At 51.2% G+C, this 22,717-nt stretch overlaps 1 protein-coding gene across 2 annotated transcripts in view; it reads right to left on the reverse strand.

Moving 5' to 3' along the window:
* BICDL1 (BICD family like cargo adaptor 1) overlaps positions 1–22,717 on the reverse strand; it is a 327,422-nt gene that overhangs the window by 94,692 nt on the left and 210,013 nt on the right. For both annotated transcript variants that reach the window (XR_015300878.1, XM_086942877.1), the window contains exon 4: positions 12,495–12,641. Coding sequence is in view for 1 of the 2 variants with exons in the window: in XM_086942877.1 (XP_086799003.1) it covers positions 12,495–12,641 (147 nt within the window). In the remaining variant the exon portion in view is untranslated. The remainder of the gene's footprint in view (positions 1–12,494; positions 12,642–22,717) is intronic.

Consider the following 22,717-nt stretch of genomic DNA (forward strand, 5'->3'; position numbering starts at 1 on the left):
GGCCAGACCGGCCCAGTCCTATGTTCCTGCTGACCGATGGCTAAAGGTATCCCAGGCCAGCCCTAACCATTACAATCAGTCTCCAAGGCCAGCCTAGCCATAAGCTGCCTGCGTGACCAATGACTGGTGTCTAAAAGTAGCCCAGCCCAGCCTTTGTGGCCAGTGCAAAAGCCCTGCCCTGTGTGGGCAGTGGCTAAAGCCACGCCAGCCTTGACCTGTGTGACCACAGACCGATGGCTAAGAGCAGCCCTGCTGGTTTGTTTTACGCAGCCCAGTACAATCCTTCCTAAGTCCAGCCCTGACAGTCCCAGCATACTTCTCAACTATCTTGTTTGGCCTGGCATATCTCAGTGCATTATTAGCCCGGTCAACACTGCCTGAACCAGCCCTGTTTGGCCTAGCTCTACTGGCTCGACTAGTACAGCACATGTAACCCAGGCAGCCCTGTCCGCCTCAGCCCGGCCCTGGCCAAGCCTGTCCCGATGACAGCATGTTTAAGTCTTTCTTTTTAATCTTTTGCTACAATATTGTTCTTATCTGCTTTTGCTACCTGTTCTAAATTGTTATGGTTTTAATTAACTAAACAATAAATATTACTTACTTACTGTCCCGACCATTCCAGCCTTGCCTAGTGGACATCCACTAAAATCTGAAGAAGAGCCCTTGTCTCCCACACTTTCACCTCATTTATTGGTACAATAATGAGTACCACAAATTTGCAAAAATGAGGGCCCTTGCCTTAGCCACCTGCCCCTACCGTACCCACAGGTATGTGTTACAGCAAGGGTACTCACAAACATTTTCCCAGGGTCCGAAAGTTTGGTCTTAGGGGTGACCGAGGGCCGCACTGGTGCCAGCAGGGTGGGGCATATAGTGAGTGTAGGGGAAGCATGTACATCTAGTTGCTGAACTTAATCGCACAAAGTGGAACCAGAGAACCTGGGTTGAATCTCAGCTTCCCCACTTGACCAAATTGTGTGATCCCAATTGTTTTACCTAAATACCCCTCCTTTTTCTTCATTATCACATATAAGAGAACCTCGAAATACAAGACTTCAGGATGCGTGCAGTACAAAATCTTCTCCTGTGTTTGGATTTAATCACTAATGGTTTTGTTGTCAGAGTGGTAAAAAATGGACGTTTCGAAACTAATATTTGCAAACTATCACTTAAAAAAAAATTCTTCTGAATGCACTGCTAAAATCTGATTTACTAAGGTAAAACGGTTCTGTAGGTTAATAAAATACATATTTATTAAACGTTTAACGTTGCTTTCTTTAAAAATGAAAGTGTTCTTTCAGTTAAGTGGTGCAGTATACCATAGTTACTTCCTTTCTTTAACCCCTTCGATGGGGATGACAAAGCCAGCTCGTCATGGGCGTTACCTGCGCTGCGGGCATGACGAGCTGGCTTTGTCACGTAACCCGCGATTTTCAAATTTCAGCGTGCAGCGGGAAAACCCGCTAGCACGCATGCGGTTAAATGCAATTAAACTTTAAATAAATGCTTGCTGTTTATTTCAAGTTTTTAAAAATGTTAGTGCTGAGATGAGGGAGCAGTCCAAAGCTACTTTTGCCCAGGGGGCCACATGTAAAGGTCAGGAGGGCCGCATGCGGCCCCCGGGCCGTACTTTGAGTATCACTGTGTTACACCCTGAAACTGCAGGCCCCATTCAGAGCCCCTCATTCACCCCACCCGACACTAGCCTGCCCCATGCTGGCAGGGCCAGACTGTAAATCATAATAAAGCCCTGGCGAAAAATGTCCAAACAAGCCCCACACAGCAGGAGGCCGCAAATAGAATGGGGCCACGTAGGCTTTCATGACTGGGTCAAGCCCATCCTGCTTTGATAGCACCCCCCAGTATGCAACCCACCGGGAGAACACCAGAGTGAAGGAGTGGCCAGTCAGGCCCTGCATGCTATAAATGCAACTTCTCACTACCACCCTCCCTGTCCCATACAGACACCGGCCAGAGCTCGACCCTTGCAGGTCTGTGGGATGGGAAATGTCCCCTGCATGGAATATGGCCACCATGGGCTTCCGCAGATATTTTTCAGGGGGCATCATTTTAACGACATCCGTCCTCCGACGTTTTTTGACAATATCAAACGGAAGGGGCATAGTCATTATTGGGCAAGTGAAAAAAACGGGGGGTGAGGGGGGCGGCAGCGTCCCACCCTTGCCCCTCCCTGCAGACGCCCATGGCTGCCACATACCCCTGCCCTGAGTGCCCTAATGCAAGTGCAATTGGTACCATAACTAATGTATTGGTCCTGCAATCATGCTAATATAGGCGTGTGCAGAGGCCTTGGCTGGTCCATGGTAACGGAAAGTCCAGATCATGTGTGTGACCTAGAAGGGAACACTGAACATGCCCTTATACCCACCATGGGGTTACCGCCATGTCCTGGATTAATCGCATCAAGTGGTGGGGGCAGCTTACCGTGTTTTTTAATTATTAGTCTTCACCAGACCTTTTTTTGAGCATCAGAGGAGAGATCCATTCGCTGCCTTCGCTCAAAGATCTGTCTGAATGTAACTACCAGATCCTTGCACTGGTGTTCCCTGTGTGTGTATGTGCAGTGGATGTTCACCACGGGTTGAGAGTCTGAGCACTGGGCAAATGGAATCCATTTTGGATGACCCATGGTTTAGCACGGCACAAGATAAAGCATACATGCAGCTTCTCCAGACAGTGGCAGTGGATTGATTACATTCTTGAGGCTGGTGGGTGTACACCCGGACACTGAAGAGAAGGAGGATGGAGACAAGGCTCAATCAATGAGGTCCTTTGAGCAAAATGCTGCTTTTTGGCTCTCCCTGAGCACTGCCATATTGTAGATGGTAGGGGTGAGAGGTCCGTCAGCAGTTTCTGTTTATATGGGTGAGAACAGTTCTAGGCAGGGCCTGCCTCTTCGCATGTTTCTGATTACTGCTTCGGAAGGGCTGATAACATCCAGGCGCAGAACTAGCACCCTTCATTGTGGCCTCAATACAGATACTCCTGCTTCACCCAGCATCATGACTACCTGCTGTGAGAGCCATTACTGCACACAAGGACTGTGTCTGAGCTGCAGCCAGAAAATGACATTTGAAAGAGAACCACCGCAAAAGGGTTCCAGAACCTAAGATAGTAGATCTATGTACTGTGTCTGGCAAACGAGGGTAAAAGTGGAACCCAAACCTCCCATTTGCTTTAGTTCTTCATCCACAGGGATGAATGTGTCCTCATGTAACGCATCTGGTGCTATGTAAAGTGCTCTGATACCCGATACTGGGTCAAGTTTGCGCTATATAAATCTTTGCAAAAAAAAGGGAAGCGAGTGGTCCGCTGAGTTTTCACAGTGCAGTTTCTTTAACGAGCTAAGCGAAAAAGCTAACCATAAGAACGTCACTGTGTTGTCCAGCATTCCCGCGGCAGGCCTCGGAGGACTGGCGTGCCGGAGTCTGTCTGTGGTGCTCACCTATGAGAAGATGCCTAAGTCAGTCTAGATTTCACTAGAAAAATGGGGCAACTCAGGAACCGAGGGACCAGGGCTGGACAGTTATTAAACAATAAAATGGCTCCTAAGGGGGAAGTGTAGCCCTTGACTTCCACACCAATAGTGTTATACTAGGGATAGAAGAACTCCTCCCCAATATATATGTTTCACTTATGCGTTTAGGGCACTTCTGCATACATATGTCAGTTAGGAATATATAAATCAATTCACACAGTATAGTATAATACTTTTACAAGGTGTTCCTAAAGAGTGACGGCGCGGTGAGAGTGATATAGGGTTAATACAAAGTACATTTGTGCTAGGTACAAAAATATAGTTTGATAGGGACAATAGAATGTTCTGAAGTCAGCCCTCAAACATCCACAGCACCTCTCTCCTACAGGCGGAGCCTTGATTCTGTGTAGTGGTGACAAATTGTCCTTATTCCCTTAGGGACAATTTGTCTGTCGCGAGCCTGTTCTCAGGCGCTGTTGTCATTTGTATATGCCGATCGTTCTGGAGCTCTTGTGCTTCTGTGAGTTTGACAGTTGCAGCGGGAACACCAGGATGAGCGGTTGTGGGGTTTTCTTTCTCCATGCTTAAAACCTAATAAAGGTCTTCAAACTAAACCAAGCATAAGGATCATCATTTTAACACAAGAACCCTCTTTCTATATATGGCGACGATCGGGAGAACAAACGACGACTCGGAGAAGAAGAAAGAAAGTATAAACCCACCGACCAGCTCCAACGCTTTCATTTTACCATCTGCCACCTTACAAACTACCTACTTGAACACCCAAAGACAACATATTTCCATACTTTAAACAACGCCAAACAAGCCATTGGAGAACTTTTTACTTTAGCCAGTCTACAGATTTCGCCCTGCTGCCTCCTTGATTCCGGATGCCTGCCAGTTCGTGCCTATCCTGGCATTTCCCTGAGCGTCTCCGAACTACGATTGACCAGACAGTCTCGAATTTCGAGTGCCACTTCAATCTGCTTCTTTATTAGAGGACCATCGGGACAGACGATTCCCTCGCCTTGCTGTCTGCCTTCTACCCCTAAGTGACCAGTCACTAATGTGTTTCGCTTCAGCGACCGTGCTTTGAGTAACGAGGCTATTAGCACACATATACTTTTATTTTCTTGGGAGGAACGGATTCCGATGTGAGTACTGTTACATTTTATTTATATTCACATTATCTACCTCTCCTCTTCGGCAGTCTAACCGCCCCTTCGATTTAAATTTGGCTCGAGCTGACTCTCTGCACGTTCATTAGGCGCGCGCAGCCTTACATCTGCCCGACGCTCCTTACATCTCTCTCTCTTCTCCTTTTGTGACGTCAGCATCTCTTTGCAATATCCATTAGTGCATCTCCGTGCCCTAAACCACCCTGCACGACGTCAAAAACATCCCGCCATTTTGAATTTGTCATATTTATTCGAGTTTTCTCCAGCTTTCACCAGACGTCACGCTGTGCCAACTACTATGTCCTCATCTATCAACAAAGTTTTCAATAAGAGGCCTCCCATGCGCCCCCTCTGTCGCGCTTTCATCAACTTGAGTGCTTTTCCTCCTGTAACATAGACTTACTTTAAGGTAATAGGAATGGCTGAGTTGCTTCAAAAACATTGGAATGTCTCAACCAATCTTCACATTTCAACACAGCTGTTTACGGATGTCTCCTAGCAACCGCTGTCTTCAGCTACAACATGAGACATTGTTATCCAGCAGACGGGCTGAATTATCCAGCAAGACCACGGTGACCACTTTAATTATTTTAATGTATTATTTTCTGGGAAACAGTATTTCTTCTATCCTGTGCATTCCGCATAATTCTATTGAAAAAGCCTAATTGTACATGGGAATCAGGTCAATGTATTTCTTACCACAATCTTATTTAGGGATTCTCCTTGGGAGTGATATTCTTAGCAGGTATATTTAAAGACAAGTATTTCCTGAATATCTTTACGTTCATATTTGAAATAAGGATTTACATGATTTGCATTCTCAGTTTTTGTTCTTGCTGCCGTGTGACCAATTGTCACACCTTTACCTCCAGCTTGCGATTGGGGTAATTCTATGGTATTTCATTATACTGTGTGGCATTATATGCCAAATGTCACACCTACTTAAATATGGCAGTTTTTGCATTTTTCATATACAATAAGTTTATCTTTCTATGGCGTACATATACACCCATTTACACAGTATGCATACAATGTTTCGTACCGTGTGGTTTGTACAACACACCTAAATATACACATACACATTTTCCTGTGTTCAGAGAGCTATGTTCACACTTCATATGTACATCTTGCTTTGTTCAGTGTGCCATGTTTACACTTCATACGTACATTTTGCTTTGTTCAGTGTGCCATGTACACTCCTCATATGTACTTTTTGCTTTGTTCAGTGTGCCATGTTCAAACTTCATATGTACATCTTGCTTTGTTCAGTGTGCCATGTTCACACTTCATACGTACATTTTGCTTTGTTCAGTGTGCCATGTTCACACTTCATATGTACATCTTGCTTTGTTCAGTGTGCCATGTTCACGCTTCATTTTTTTTTTTGTGAAATATATTTTTATTGCAGGAATCAGCAAACTGTTACATATATGACCAGCATCAGAAATCCACTGAAATCAATTAACTGCATCCCGCCCACCCCCCGCAGCACGTTTTCATACACAATCATTCAGCCCACAATCCAAAGGTCGGGCGACAAAAACCAGCGGGGGCTCAGCAGGAGAGCAAGGCTGGTCCGGATGATCCACTGTCCGTCATCTGCTTTTCTAAACAAGCCCCAAAACCCAAAAGAAAGTCCCACCCACAAAACACTAAATTACAAAGAAATCCCTCCCCAACCCAACCCCGCCATCAGTGTATGGTAGCAGCCGCTATCCCAGTAGGATTCGTGAGAGGACCCAAGATGAGCGTATCAGAAACAGAAAACGCAATCGCCTATCGGGACTCGGGGCGCGCTGCAATCTCGCTATCAGAGTCGCTGGGGGCGCAATAGTCCCTGAGGGCCTGCACTAGTGTCTCCCATTCTAGCGCTGCCTCCTGCGCTTTTTCGTTACGCTGTCTCCCAGCTAGTTGGTATCTCAGCGTGCTTTCTCCCGCCGCCCACTTCAAGAGTTCGCTGTGCCACCTGCTCCCAGTCGGACCAGCTCGTGCCTTCCAGTTCCTGGTCACCTCTCGTTTGGCCAAGAGAAGCCCTAAATCAATAAATTTACTGGAAATTTTGTTTTTGGGGGTATGTGGAAACCAATGCAAAAGTCCCACCGCCGCATCGACCGATAGGGGTCTCCCCGTCACCTCCGTCAGGGTCTTCCCCACTTCCACCCAGTAGGAGGACAAACCCGGGCAGGCCCACAACATATGGAGGAGGTCCGCCTCCGGCGCCGGGCATCTGGGGCAGGTTGCCGAGCCCGTGGCGAAATACTGTTGGATTTTCGCCGGGGTCAGGTATGCCCGATGGAGTATGTAATAGTGGACCAACTGAAAACGGGCGTGGCGCGTCCCCTTCCAAGCTCGCCGCACGAGTTGAGACCAGGTCGCTTCCGGGATCTCCTTGCCTATGTCTGCCTCCCAACGTGCCCTCAGGGTCGTAAGGGGGGTCAGCCCATCATTGATCAATCTCCCGTAGAGGCAGGTGACCGCCTTCACCGTGCCCGCAGACATCATGACGTATTGGCACACCGGAGACGTAGGAGGTTCCTCCTGTCCGCCTTTCCAGTGCGCCTGGATCGCTCGGACCAGGGCCGAGTGCAACAGGAAGTCTCCACGGGGAATCTCGAAGCGGTCAATGAGCTCCTGAAAGGGCAAGAGTACCCCAGCCTCATAAAGATCCCCCACCAACTGCAACCCCGCGTCCTCCCAGTCCGCCAATCGTGACCAATCACCGCCATGGGGCAAGGCCGTCAACATCCCTAACGGTATTTCAGGCGCATATGGTATTCGCAATTGGCCCCGGGCGTGAGCCCGGTTCCAACACAGGCGAATGGTCTTCTCCTCCAGCGTCAGGTCTTGCAAGGTCAAACGTTGGCGTAGAGCTATGAAGGATAGGACATGCCTGGCCATCCCTATATCTCTCCTGTCCTCCGGGCCTCGGAATTCCCTGGCAATCTCCTGGGTGAGAGTCTGGAGCTGCGCCGCCAGATAGTATTTCTCAAAATCCGGCAGCGCGAGCCCACCCTCGGCTTTCGGCCTCATCAGGGTTTTAAGGGCCACTCTACGGCGGCCCGAGCCCCAGAGGAATCCGACTATCATCGACCGTAGGAGCCTAAATGTGGCTGGCGGGATCCAAACTGGTAGCGCCCGGAAATAATACAGCAGCCGGGGAAGAGCCACCATTTTGAGGAGAGCGACCCGCCCCGCCAACGAAAGCGGTAGCGTAGCCCAGAAGTCCATATTACCCCGTAGAGCTCGACTGCATCTGGTAATGTTTCCGTCCAGGAGGTCAGATGGATCATGATAGATATACACTCCCAGGTACCTGAAGCAGTCAGGTTCCCATCTAAGCTCTCTATCGAGGACTGGACTAGGGGTGCCTCTGCGAACCGGGAAAAGGCAGGTCTTAGCCCAATTTACTCGTAGGCCCGAGACCTCCCCAAACGCCGTGAGCGCCGTCTCAGCTCCATGTAGGGCCTCGACTGGGTCCTCAAGGAAGAGCAACAGGTCGTCGGCATATAACGAAATGTGGTGCGGGCCCAAAGGTGTCCAGAAGCCATTGTAATGCGCCCCCGATCGGAGTAGCAGTGCGAGGGGCTCCACCGCCAGCGCGAAGAGAAGTGGGGATAACGAGCAGCCCTGTCTCGTGCCTCTTTCTACCGGGTACTGCGAGGAAATTAACGGACCCGCCCGAACCCTGGCCGATACGGAGGTATATAAGACCGCGGTCCACCTGACGAAACCCTCGCCGAGGCCGAACCGCCGCAACACAGTGTGTAGGTAGTCCCATTCCAGGCTATCAAACGCCTTCTCTAAGTCCACCGATAGGACCACCGGGCACGGAGCATCCACAAGCGGTTCACCCAGCAAGCGGAACAACCTACGGATGTTCATTGTCGTGTTGCGCTTGGGGATGAACCCAGCCTGGTCCTCATGCACCAGGGAGCTCATGTGGCCCAGCAGTCTCGAGGCCAAGATGCTGCTCAGAATCTTATAATCGACCGTCAGCATCGATAAGGGACGGTAGGACGCCGGATCGGTCGAGTCCCGCCCCGGCTTGAGGAGGGGAACCACCAGGGCCTCGCGCATCGAGCCAGGCAGTCGGCCAAGCCTCTTCGCCTCTCTATATACGATCACCAGTCTCGGAGCCAGGAGGTCGGCATAGGCCGCGTAAAATTCCACAGGAAGACCGTCTAGACCTGGGGTCTTATTCCGCGCCATCTTTTTAATGGCGCTGCGGATCTCCCCCAGTTCAATATTGGACCCCAGGGCTTTCGCCACGTCAGGCTCCACCATTGGGAGCTCCAGGGGCCTCAGATAGTCCTCGAGAAGGTCAGGGTCTTTGGCAGCACGACTGCGATATAACTGGTCATAGTAGTGCCGGTAGCAGCCTAAAATCTCCGGTTGAGTGTGCACCATGGTCCCGTTCGCCATGCGCATGGACGTCGTCAGTGAGGTCTGGCGCGTAGGGTTAGCCAGCCATGCCAGCAATGCGCTCGATCTATCCCCTTCTGCAAGGGACCGAACCGTATAGGCCTTGTAGTCGAAGCAGCGCAGCCGCTCGACCTCTGCCGCCACCGCCTCCTTCGCCTCCGCCGTGCGTCCCTGGAGTTCAGGGTGCCCGGGGCGGCGGAGTTCCAACTCACGAAGCCTCCGATCAGCCACGTCCAAGTCATCGAGGATAACCCGCCTCATACCTACCTTCTTGGTGATGCAATAACCCCTCACCACCACCTTAAAAGCGTCCCATTCCAGCGCTCTCGAGCTCGCAGAGCCCCCGTTGGACGCGAAATACTCTTCGATCTTATCCCCTAAGTCCGCTCTGAATACAGTGTCCTCGAGGATCTCAGGGCGTAACTTCCAGGTGGGCACCGCCGGCGCCCCCGGAAACCAGCGAAGGGCCAGCAGGAGGGGGTTATGGTCCGAAATGGTCCTAGTCAAGTATTCGGAACGGATGGCCGCTGAAACCAGTTCAGTCGAGCCAAGAAACCCGTCCAGCCTAACGTGCAACTCGTGAAGGTCCGAAAAGTAGGAGTAGTCTCTAGCGTCGGGGTGTTGCGCTCTCCAAATATCCGTCAGACCCCAACGTGTCTGCCAGTCCCTACGGCCTTTGGCCACACGACGGACCGGAGAATCAGGGAGGGGCGGGTGCGAGCGATCGGTCTCCACATCTACTACCGAATTGAAGTCCCCACCGAGCAGGAGGGGTCCCGTGAAAAAGTGGGCCAGAGAGCCCGATAACCTGGAAAGGAAGGCAATCTGGTCCATGTTAGGTGCGTAAACACAGCAAACGTTCAGGTCCCTCCCCCCCAGAGTGCCCGAGATGGCCACGTAGCGCCCCTCTGGATCTACCACTGAGTTTGTGACCTGGAAGGGAACCCCAGCCCTAATCCAGATTAGCGCCCCCCTGGCATACGCTGAGTACGACATGTAGAAGACCTGCCCCCTCCATCTACGCTGTAGCGCCGCCCCCTCCGCCTTGTTCAGATGGGTCTCCTGCAGCAGCGCCATTTGTATTCCCCTACGCACTAAATAAGCGTGGACTTTGTTCCGCCTAGACATGGTATGAAGCCCCCGCACGTTCCAAGTAATACACTTCACATTAGCAACGTCAGCCATTGTCCCATACCGTCCGTGCAAAGTCTCCCCATCTGGGTCCCAACAAAGAGCGAACAACAATCCCCCCAGCACTGATGGCGGCCATTTCCCCCAACCAAAATACAACAACTCTTATGTTAACCAAACCCCTGCCCACCCTCCCCAGAACAGGACCCAAATAACTCCATCTAGTTCCCATCCAAACCATGCCCTCAGAAAAACCCTTCGTCCCAAACTAATCCTACGGTCGCCACCGTAGGAAGGCCTTAAGGGCCAGGTGCGGGCTGGGTGGTGGCAGTGGGCCCTCGACGCCCTGGCTACCAGGACTAAAGCAAGCCCAAAACAGTAACGGAAACCCTCGGGGCCAAGGCAAGGCACCCCACCCCCCGCTTCTCCAGAGATCATGCTGAACCATCGGCTCCCGCCACCCCCGCTACGGGCCCCCACCCAAAAGGATGCACCATGTTCACGCTTCATATGTACATCTTGCTTTGTTCAGTGTGCCATGTTCACACTTCATACGTACATTTTGCTTTGTTCAGTGTGTCATGTACACTCCTCATATGTACTTTTTGCTTTTTTCAGTGTGCCATGTTCACACTTCATATGTACATCTTGCTTTTTTTTTTTTTGTATGTTCTTATATAGCGCTCGACTACCCGGAGGCATCTCGGCGCTTGCCTTGGGAACCCGTCCTGGCTTTTCCCTGTGAGATAGCCCCTAACAGGCATCCCCAAGGTGAAAGCCAGGCATTTTTGTTCAGTGTGCCATGTTCACACTTCATACGTACATTTTGCTTAGTTCAGTGTGCCATGTTCACACTTTATAGGTACTTTACACCTCATCTGTGCATTTTACACATTGTTTCATGGTGCACTAGTAGTTTAATCGTTCCACCCTCAGTGGATTCATCACTTACTATGTATTTTACTATTTACAGGTAGTTTGACCATGCCACCCCTCCGTGGATACATCAATTTCATTGACCGTTCCACTCTCTTGTGAATTCCTCACTTAAAGCTTCATTTTTACTACACTTTACTTCACAGTGCTTTTCTGTTCAACTATATTTCTTACAACTGCCTAACACTACTTCAATGTGCTTATTCTGTTCACGCCAGTCCTCCACTCTTTCATTGCTTCCTGTACTCTTTTCATCTTATTACTCCTTCAACATATTGCCTCAACCCGGTACTTTACTCTTGTCAGCCCTGGCCAGCCCTCATTATGTTTGTACTTTGTGTTATTGTTTATTTTGTTTGTGTGAGGGAGTGGGTGCTTATCTTTTGTGAGAAAGATGCATGAGTTGCTTGTATTTTCTTTCCTGCTGTCTTTCCTACTTTCTCCTTTTATCCTCATAAACAATAATTATCATTCCATGTAACTTCTTTTCCAAATCTCTATTCTGTTCTCTGCATTGTCTCTTCCTCTTGTTGCATTTTATGACATTCTACTTTGTCATTGATTGTTATTAATGCCCCTTTCTTTTTTGTCAAAAGAAGGGGGATGATGTTGTGGTGACAAATTGTCCTTATTCCTTTAGGGACAATGTGTCTGTCGCGAGCCTGTTCTCAGGCGCTGTTGTCATTTGTATATGCCGATCGTTCTGGAGCTCTCGTGCTTCTGTGAGTTTGACAGTTGCAGCGGGAACACCAGGATGAGCGGTTGTGGGTTTTTCTTTCTCCATGCTTAAAACCTAATAAAGGTCTTCAAACTAAACCAAGCATAAGGATCATCATTTTAACACAAGAACCCTCTTTCTACATTCTGGAACAACAGGCACTTGTCACGACAGTCAAGCCTCACAGACACCGCCTCCATCTACATAAGGATGACCAGAGGCCCAGTACAACCTGCAGACCCTGCCTCGGCCTCCCACAGCTTCCAGTGCTTAATTTGAGCAGGTGCTTTCCGGTGCTCAGCACCAGCACCTAATCCTCAGTACCGGCACTTAAAGCACCAATTAAGGACACAATCATTTGGAAGGGACGAGATTTTCCACAGAATGTTGAGCCACGCAGAGACTCCCACTTCCACAGGCAGATCAAGAGGTCCAGGACAACCCTTGTGACAACAGCTCACAGACACACCTTCCCTTGCCCAGAGACAGAGACTGTGGCTGGTCTAAACTACAGGCACCTGTCATAGCCTTTTCTCACTCCCAGACACAGTGAGAGTGCTCCACTCACGCACATCCCCCCGCTCCCAGACCCCGGGCCAGCCCTCCGTACCTGCAGCTCCTGGTCACAGCTCTGCCTGTCCAGGGTCACGATGCGGTCCTGCAGCTCCTCCACAGTGCCTTGAAGCAGGTCGTTCTCCTCCATCATGGCGCTGAGTCGCTGCTCCAGGTCGCGCTTCCGGTCGGACAGCATGGTAATCTGCAAGGCAGGAGCAGAGGGTGAGAGCGCGGCCTCGGCCCGGTCCGGGGGGCACGGCTCGGGGGCTGCCCCGGGTCCCTCCGTCATGACGTCTCCGCTGCAGGGGAGAGCCGAGAGTGTGTTTACGGCACCGACGGACGGACTGCGGGGCCGGGGGAGTGAGGGAGTGAGTGAGTGCGCGGCAGGAATGCGAGCGCAGCCCTCGGAGCAGGGGGAGTCAGGCTGCCGGGAAGGAGGAATGCGAGGTGCCTGGGAAAGGGAGACGGCACGGGCGCCCAGCTGGGGGAGGGAGCGGGGCATTCCTGGGGATGAACCTGGGGGGGGGGGGGTGGAGGCAGTGCGGACTGCGCCCCAAAAAACACCGGGCATTGTTCAATCACAACCATCGGTCAATTGATCCATCGATGGGTCAGTGCACGTGCTGCGCCACCTGCTGAATGTCAGTGACACCTGTTGCGTCATCAGGGCCTCGGCTGATCCTCCACTACTACTTCAGACTGTTCCACTTACCAACCTATGCCGTCCCCTCACTAACCTGTAGCTGGCCCTGCTATGCCCTCTGCGTACTCCTCCCTGCCTCTTCGATGTCCCAAACTAACATATACCTCCGACTTCACGTTCCCTTAGTGACCTACACGCCCCTTCAATATGATCTGTGAGCCTAGCCCAGTCCCTTCAATGCCCCTTCCTAGATTATCCCTGCCCCTGTCAATGTCCCTTACTAACATAACTCTCCTACTTCACTTCCCTTCTAACCTACCCCTGCGTCTTCCGTGTCCCCTGGGAGCCTATCCCAGGGCATTCAAGATCCTTACTATCACATTCTGTCCCTTTCAAATCTGTTAATGTCCCCTCGATGCCCCTTACTAGTACATCCCTCCTCCTTCACTTTACCTTAGTAACCTACCTGCCCATTCAATGTGCTCTGTGAGCCTGTCCCTTCGGTGCTCCTTACTAGAGTATCTCTGCCCCTTCGATATCCCTTACTAACATACCCGTCACCCTTCACTTCCCATACTAGCCTCTCCCTGCCCCTGTCAATGTCACTTACTGACCTATCCCAGACAATTTAGTGCCCTTCACTATCCAATCACTGCCCCTTTCTAACCTCCCCAGCCTCTTCTATATCTATTCCTAACCTATACAAGCCCCTTACTAACCTATGCCAGCATTAGTAACACACCCCTCCACCTCACTTCCCCCTCCTAACCTATCCTTGCCCCTTTAATGTCCCTTACTAATACATCCCTCCACCTCACTTCCCCTTACTAACCTATCCCTGGCCCTTCAATGTCCCTTACTGACATGTCCTTTCCCCTAGAAGGCCCTATGTGAACTGACCCCCGCCTCTTCACTTTCCCTTACTAACCTATCCCGGTCCCTTAAACGCCATTTACTATCCTATTCTTGCCCCATCTAACCAACCCCTGTCCCTTCAATGCCCATTACTAACACATTCCTGGCTTCTTCAGTTACCGTTACTATCTTATCCTTGTCCCTGTCTGACCTCTCACAGCCACTTCAGCGCTCTCTGCGAACCTGTCCCTCCCCCTTCAATGTTCCTTACTAACCCATTCCTTCTCATTCAGCGCCCTCTGTGAACCTCTCCGTGGCCCTTGTTAATCTACAAATGCCCTTCAATGTCTCCTAATAAATCACCCCTCATGTAAATATTCTTTGCTAACTTATCCCTGCTCTATCAAAGCGCTTCTGCTGACCTGTCCCACATTCATCAACGCCCCTCGGCTGACCGATCTGACATTTGTGAGGTCCCTCTCTTGACCTATCCCTGTCCATCAATGCTCCTCTGATGACCTATCCCTGGCCATCAATGTTCCTTTGTTGACCTATCCCTGGGCATGAATGCTCCTCTGCTGACCTATCCCTGGCCATCAATGCTCCTTTGCTAACCTATCCCTGCTCAATTAATGCTGCTCTGCTGACCTATCCCTGGCCATCAATGCTCCTCTGATGACCTATCCCTGGCCATCAATGTTCCTTTGTTGACCTATCCCTGGGCATGAATGCTCCTCTGCTGACATATCCCTGCTCCATCAATGCTCCTTTGCTAACCTATCCCAGCTCAATTAATGCTCCTCTGCTGACCTACCCCTGCTCCATCAATGCTCCTCTGCTGACCTATCCCTGGCCATCAATGCTCCTCTGCAGACCTACCCCTGCTCCATCAATGCTCCTATGCTAACCTATCTCTGGCCATCAATTCTCCTCTGCTGACCTATCCCTGGCCATCAATGCTCCTTTGATAACCTATCTCTGGCCATCAATGCTCCTCAGCTGACCTATCCCTGCTCAATTAATGCTCCTCTGCTGACCTATCCCTAGCCATCAATGCTCCTCTGCAGACCTACCCCTGCTCCATCAATGCTCCTATGCTAACCTATCTCTGGCCACCAATGCTCCTCTGCTGACCTATCCCTGGGCATTAATGCTCCTCTGCTGACCTATCCCTGCTCAATTAATGCTCCTCTGCTGACCTATCCCTGGCCATCAATGCTCCTCTGCAGACCTACCCCTGGCCATCAATGGTCCTCTGCTGACCTATCCCTGCTCAATTAATGCTGCTCTGCTGACCTATCCCTGGCCATCAATGCTCCTCTGCTGACCTATCCCAGCTCAATTAATGCTGCTCTGCTGACCTATCCCTGGCCATCAATGCTCCTCTGCAGACCTACCCCTGCTCCATCAATGCTCCTCTGCCGACCTATCCCTGGGCATGAATGCTCCTCTGCTGACCTATCCCTGCTCAATTAATGCTCCTCTGCTTACCTATCCCTGGCCATCAATGCTCCTCTGCAGACCTACCCCTGCTCCATCAATGCTCCTATGCTAACCTATCTCTGACCATCAATGCTCCTCTGCTGACCGATCCCTGGCCATCAATGCTCCTCTGCAGACCTACCCCTGCTCCATCAATGCTCCAATGCTAACATATCTCTGGCCATCAATGCTCCTCTGCTGACCTATCCCTGGCCATCAATGCTCCTTTTCTAACCTATCTCTGGCCATCAATGCTCCTCTGCTGACCTATCCCTGCTCAATTAATGCTCCTCTGCTGACCTATCCCTGGCCATCAATGCTCCTCTGCAGACCTATCCCTGGCCATCAATGCTCCTCTGCAGACCTACCCCTGCTCCATCAATGCTCCTATGCTAACCTATCTCTGGCCATCAATTCTCCTCTGCTGACCTATCCCTGGCCATCAATGCTCCTTTGATAACCTATCTCTGGTCATCAATGCTCCTCAGCTGACCTATCCCTGCTCAATTAATGCTCCTCTGCTGACCTATCCCTAGCCATCAATGCTCCTCTGCAGACCTACCACTGCTCCATCAATGCTCCTATGCTAACCTATCTCTGGCCACCAATGCTCCTCTGCTGACCTATCCCTGGGCATTAATGCTCCTCTGCTGACCTATCCCTGCTCAATTAATGCTCCTCTGCTGACCTATCCCTGGCCATCAATGCTCCTCTGCAGACCTACCCCTGGCCATCAATGGTCCTCTGCTGACCTATCCCTGCTCAATTAATGCTGCTCTGCTGACCTATACCTGGCCATCAATGCTCCTCTGCTGACCTATCCCAGCTCAATTAATGCTGCTCTGCTGACCTATCCCTGGCCATCAATGCTCCTCTGCAGACTTACCCCTGCTCCATCAATGCTCCTCTACCGACCTATCCCTGGGCATGAATGCTCCTCTGCTGACCTATCCCTGCTCAATTAATGCTCCTCTGCTGACCTATCCCTGGCCATCAATGCTCCTCTGCAGACCTACCCCTGCTCCATCAATGCTCCTATGCTAACCTATCTCTGGCCATCAATTCTCCTCTGCTGACCTATCCCTGGCCATCAATGCTCCTTTGATAACCTATCTCTGGCCATCAATGCTCCTCAGCTGACCTATCCCTGCTCAATTAATGCTCCTCTGCTGACCTATCCCTAGCCATCAATGCTCCTCTGCAGACCTACCCCTGCTCCATCAATGCTCCTATGCTAACCTATCTCTGGCCACCAATGCTCCTCTGCTGACCTATCCCTGGGCATTAATGCTCCTCTGCTAACCTATCTCTGGCCACCAATGCTCCTCTGCTGACCTATCCCTGGGCATTAATGCTCCTCTGCTGACCTATCCCTGCTCAATTAATGCTCCTCTGCTGACCTATCCCTGGCCATCAATGCTCCTCTGCAGACCTACCCCTGGCCATCAATGGTCCTCTGCTGACCTATCCCTGCTCAATTAATGCTGCTCTGCTGACCTATCCCTGGCCATCAATGCTCCTCTGCTGACCTATCCCAGCTCAATTAATGCTGCTCTGCTGACCTATCCCTGGCCATCAATGCTCCTCTGCAGACCTACCCCTGCTCCATCAATGCTCCTCTGCCGACCTATCCATGGGCATGAATGCTCCTCTGCTGACCTATCCCTGCTCAATTAATGCTCCTCTGCTGACCTATCCCTGGCCATCAATGCTCCTCTGCAGACCTACCCCTGCTCCATCAATGCTCCTCTGCAGACCTACCCCTGCTCCATCAATGCTCCAATGCTAACATATCTCTGGCCATCAATGCTCCTCTGCTGACCTATCCCTGGCCATCAATGCTCCTTTTCTAACCTATCTCTGGCCATCAATGCTCCTCTGCTGACCTATCCCTGCTCAATTAATGCTCCTCTGCTGACCTATCCCTAGCCATCAATGCTCCTCTGCAGACCTACCACTGCTCCATCAATGCTCCTATGCTAACCTATCTCTGGCCACCAATGCTTCTCTGCAGACCTATCCATGGGCATGAATGCTCCTCTGCTGACCTATCCCTGCTCAATTAATGCTCCTCTGCTGACCTATCCCTGGCCATCAATGCTCCTCTGCAGACCTACCCCTGCCCCATCAATGCTCCTCTGCTGACCTATCCCTGGCCATCAATGCTCCTCTGCAGACCTACCCCTGCTCCATCAATGCTCCTCTGCTGACCTATCCCTGCTCAATTAATGCTCCTCTGCTGACCTATCCCTGGCCTTCAATGCTCCTCTGCAGACCTACCCCTGCTCCATCAATGCTCCTCTGCTGACCTACCCCTGCTCCATCAATGCTCCTCTGCTGACCTACCCCTGCTCCATCAGTGCTCCTCTGCTGACCTACCCCTGCTCCATCAATGCTCCTTTGCTGACCTACCCCTGCTCCATCAATGCTCCTCTGCTGACCTATCCCTAGCCATCAATGCTCCTCTGCTGACCTATCCCTGCTCCATCAATGCTCCTCTGCTGACCTATCCCTAGCCATCAATGCTCCTCTGTTGATCTATCCCTGCTCCATCAATGCTCCTTTGCTGACCTAACACTGGCCATCAATGCTCCTCTGCTGACCTATCCCTAGCCATCAATGCTCCTTTGCTAACCTATCCCTGCTCAATTAATGCTCCTCTGCTGACCTATCCCTGGCCATCAATGCTCCTCTGCAGACCTACCCCTGCTCCATCAATGCTCCTCTGCTGACCTACCCCTGCTCCATCAATGTTCCTCTGCTGACCTATCCCTAGGTATCAATGCTCCTCTGCTGACCTATCCCTGCTCCATCAATGCTCCTCTGCTGACCTATCCCTAGCCATCTATGCTCCTCTGCTGACCTATCCCTGCTCCATCAATGCTCCTCTGCTGACCTAACACTGGCCATCAATGCTCCTCTGCTGACCTATCCCTAGCCATTAATGCTCCTCTGCTGACCTATACCTGCTCCAGCAATGGTCCTCTGCTGTCCTAACACTGGCCATCAATGCTCCTCTGCTAACCTATCTCTGGCCATCAATGCTCCTCTGCTGACCTATCTCTGGCCATCAATGCTCCTCTGCTGACCTATCCCTGCTCCATCAATGCTCCTCTGCTGACCTATCCCTAGCCATCAATGCTCCTCTGCTGACCTATCACTGCTCCATAAATGCTCCTCTGCTGACCTAACACTGGCCATCAATGCTCCTCTGCTGACCTATCCCTAGCCATAAATGCTCCTTTGCTAACCTATCCCTGCTCAATTAATGCTCCTCTGCTGACCTATCCCTGGCCTTCAATGTTCCTCTGCAAACCTACCACTGCTCCATCAATGCTCTTCTGCTGACCTACCCCTGCTCCATCAATGCTCCTCTGCTGACCTACCCCTGCTCCATCAATGCTCCTCTGCTGACCTACCCCTGCCCCATCAATGCTCCTCTGCTGACCTATCCCTAGCCATCAATGCTCCTCTGCTGACCTATCCCCAGCCATCAATGCTCCTCTGCTGACCTATCCCTGCTCCATCAATGCTCCTCTGCTAACCTAACACTGGCCATCAATGCTCCTCTGCTGACCTATCCCTGGCCATCAATGCTCCTCTGCTGACCTATCCCTGCTCCAGCAATGCTCCTCTGCTGACCTAACACTGGCCATCAATGCTCCTCTGCAGACCTACCCCTGGCCATCAATGCTCCTCTGCTAACCTCTCCCTGGGCATGAACGCTCCTCTGCTGACCTACCCCTGCTCCATCAGTGCTCCTCTGCTGACCTACCCCTGCTCCATCAATGCTCCTTTGCTGACCTACCCCTGCTCCATCAATGCTCCTCTGCTGACCTATCCCTAGCCATCAATGCTCCTCTGCTGACCTATCCCTGGCCATCAATGCTCCTCTGCGGACCTATCGCAGGCCATCAATGTTCCTCTGCTGACCTACCGTCTGCTCCATCAATGCTCCTCTGCTAACTTATCTCTGGCCATCAATGCTCCTCTGCTAACCTCTCCCTGGGCATGAATGCTCCTCTGCTAACCCATCTCTGGCCATCAATGCTCCTCTGCTGACCTATCGCTGGCCATCAATTGTTCCTCTGCTGACTTACCCCTGCTCCATCAATGCTCCTCTGCTAACCTTTCTCTGGCCATCAATGCTCCTCTGCTGACCTATCGCTGGCCATCAATTGTTCCTCTGCTGACCAACCGTCTACTCCATCGATGGTCCTCTGCTGACCTACCCATGCTCCATGGATTTATGTCAGTACTATGCGATCTTTTAGATCGTGGTACGTGACAATGTGGTTTCTACAACGCAAGCCGTTACAACGACTTGCGTTGGAGGGCGCGGATTGAGGATTATTATAATTTTATATTCCAACACCAGCCCACGTAACAGTAGGGAAGGTGTTGGAATATACAATTACAATATTCCTGAACCAACAGCGCTATCCAGCGCAAGTCGTAGTAACGACTTGCGTTGTAATGGCTGCGTGGTGAAGGTAGTGCGGTGTAAACATTGCGTTGTAAACGATGTTCCCCTGCTCCGTCAATGCTCCTCTGCTGACCTATCTCTGGCTATCAATGCTCCTCTGCTGACCTATCCCTGTCCATCAGTGCTCCTCTGCTGACCTATCGCTGTCCATCAATGCTCCTCAGCTGACCTACCCCTGCTCCATCAATGATCCTCGGCTGACCTATTTCTGGTCATCAATGCTCCTCTGCTGACCTATCCCTGTCCATCAATGCTCCTCTGCTGACCTATCGCTGTCCATCAATGCTCCTCAGCTGACCTACCCCTGCTCCATCAATGCTCCTTTGCTAACCTATCTCTGGCCATCAATGCTCCTCAGCTGACCTACCCCTGCTCCATCAATGCTCCTCTGCTGACCTATCCCTAGCCATCAATGCTCCTCTGCTGACCTACCCCTGCCCCATCAATGCTCCTTTGCTAACCTATCTCTGGCCATCAATGCTCCTCAGCTGACCTACCCCTGCTCCATCAATGCTCCTCTGCTGACCTATCTCTGGCCCTCAATGCTCCTCTGCTGACCTATCACTGGCCTTCAATGCTCCTCTGCTGACCTATCTCTGGCCATCAATGCTCCTCTGTTGACCTATCCCTGGCCATCAATGCTCCTCTGCTGACCTATCCCTGCTCCATCAATGCTCCTTTGCTGACCTATCCCTGCTCCATCAATGCTCCTCTGCTGACCTATCCCTGCCCCATCAATGCTCCTTTGCTAACCTATCTCTGGCCATCAATGCTCCTCTGCTGACCTATCTCTGGCCATCAATGCTCCTCTGCTGACCTATCCCTGGCCATCAATGCTCCTCTGCTGACCTACCCCTGCTCCATCAATGCTCCTTTGCTGACCTACCCCTGCTCCATCAATGCTCCTTTGCTGACCTATCCCTGGCCATCAATGCTCCTCTGCTGACCTACCCCTGCTCCATCAATGCTCCTTTGCTGACCTATCCCTGCTCCATCAATGCTCCTCTGCTGACCTATCCCTGCCCCATCAATGCTCCTTTGCTAACCTATCTCTGGCCATCAATGCTCCTCTGCTGACCTATCCCTGGCCATCAATGCTCCTCTGCTGACCTATCCCTGGCCATCAATGCTCCTCTGCTGACCTACCCCTGCTCCATCAATGCTCCTTTGCTGACCTATCCCTGCTCCATCAATGCTCCTTTGCTAACCTATCCCTGCCCCATCAATGCTCCTTTGCAGACCTACCCCTGCTCCATCAATGCTCCTCTGCTGACCTACCCCTGCCCCATCAATGCTCCTTTGCTAACCTATCCCTGCCCCATCAATGCTCCTTTGCTAACCTATCTCTGGCCATCAATGCTCCTCTGCTGACCTATCTCTGGCCATCAATGCTCCTCTGCTGACCTATCCATGGCCATCAATGCTCCTCTGCTGCTCTACCCCTGCTCCATCAATGCTCCTCTGCTGACCTATCCCTGGCCATCAATGCTCCTCTGCTGACCTATCCATGGCCATCAATGCTCCTCTGCTGACCTATCCCTGCTCCATCAATGCTCCTCTGCTGACCTATCCTTGGCCATCAATGCTCATCTGCTGACCTATCCCTGGTTATCAATGCTCCTTTGCTAACCTATCCCTGCTCCATCAATGCTCTTTTGCTAACCTATCTCTGGCCATCAATGCTCCTCTGCTGACCTATCCATGGCCATCAATGCTCCTCTGCTGACCTATCTCTGGCCATCAATGTTCCTCTGCTGACCTATCCCTAGCCATCAATGCTCCTCTGCTGACCTATCCCTGCTCCATCAATGCTCCTCTGCTGACCTATCCCTAGCCATCAATGCTCCTCTGCTGATCTATCCCTGCTCCATCAATGCTCCTCTGCTGACCTATCTCTGGCCATCAATGCTCCTCTGCTGACCTATCCCTGCTCCATCAATGCTCCTCTGCTGGCCTATCCCTGGTCAAGAATGCTCCTTTGCTGACCTATCCCTGGCCATTAATGCTCCTCTGCGGACCCACCCCTGCTTCATAAATGCAGGGGTGGAGAGGGTGGAAGAATAGTAACTTGGCCAGCTCTATAGGTACTCTCCGCCCCCTGCCCCCGCCCCCCCCCCCCCCCCCCCCCCAACCTCGGATGGGTGGAGCTTGTGCAGTGAGATCATTGGCACATCTTGCCTGTGCTGTTCTTCTGTGCATGATGCTCTGTGTGGGTGTAGTTGTGGTTTGGCTGATGGCAGGCTCCCCCCCCCCCCCCGGTGCTACCCCCTCTTGTGCACTGCTTTGTCAGTTGATCTGTCCCCTCGGCTTCGGACTGAGAGCATGGGATGTCTCCCGTTGAAGAAATGTATAATACCATTTTAAAAACTTAAATGCCAAGAATGTCTGTGAAGTTGTTTCATAGGTGTACATGTTTGCAGTTCAGAATCTGTTGTGGTTTGCCATCCGGGGGGGGTGGGTGGGGGGGGGGAGGGGGGTGAGAGTACCTCGCAGAGCTGGCCAAGTTACTAAAGTGTTACTCAAGCAAATGGAGAAAATAGTGGCGAAAATCCGAATGTTTCACTTTCTGGTGAACTGTGAGACTTTATTTCACATGTGCAGTGGCAATTCTAACTTGTTTCTCCAGGCATCGAAACAATCTTTTCATATTTCTATGAGGTTGGGTTGTTTGCAAAGGAATCTCATGAAATAAACTTGCATGTGCTTAAAAAGATTTGGGACTCTGCCCTAAACACTCCCGTTTTGTTAATAACATAACAGTGTTGTGGGGAAAAAACTTTTGATTTGATTCCACTCTTTAGTTTGAAATAGA

The sequence above is a fragment of the Lissotriton vulgaris genome, chromosome 11 (genome assembly GCF_964263255.1).
Source record: "Lissotriton vulgaris chromosome 11, aLisVul1.2, whole genome shotgun sequence".
NCBI classification, from domain to species: Eukaryota; Metazoa; Chordata; class Amphibia; order Caudata; family Salamandridae; genus Lissotriton; species Lissotriton vulgaris.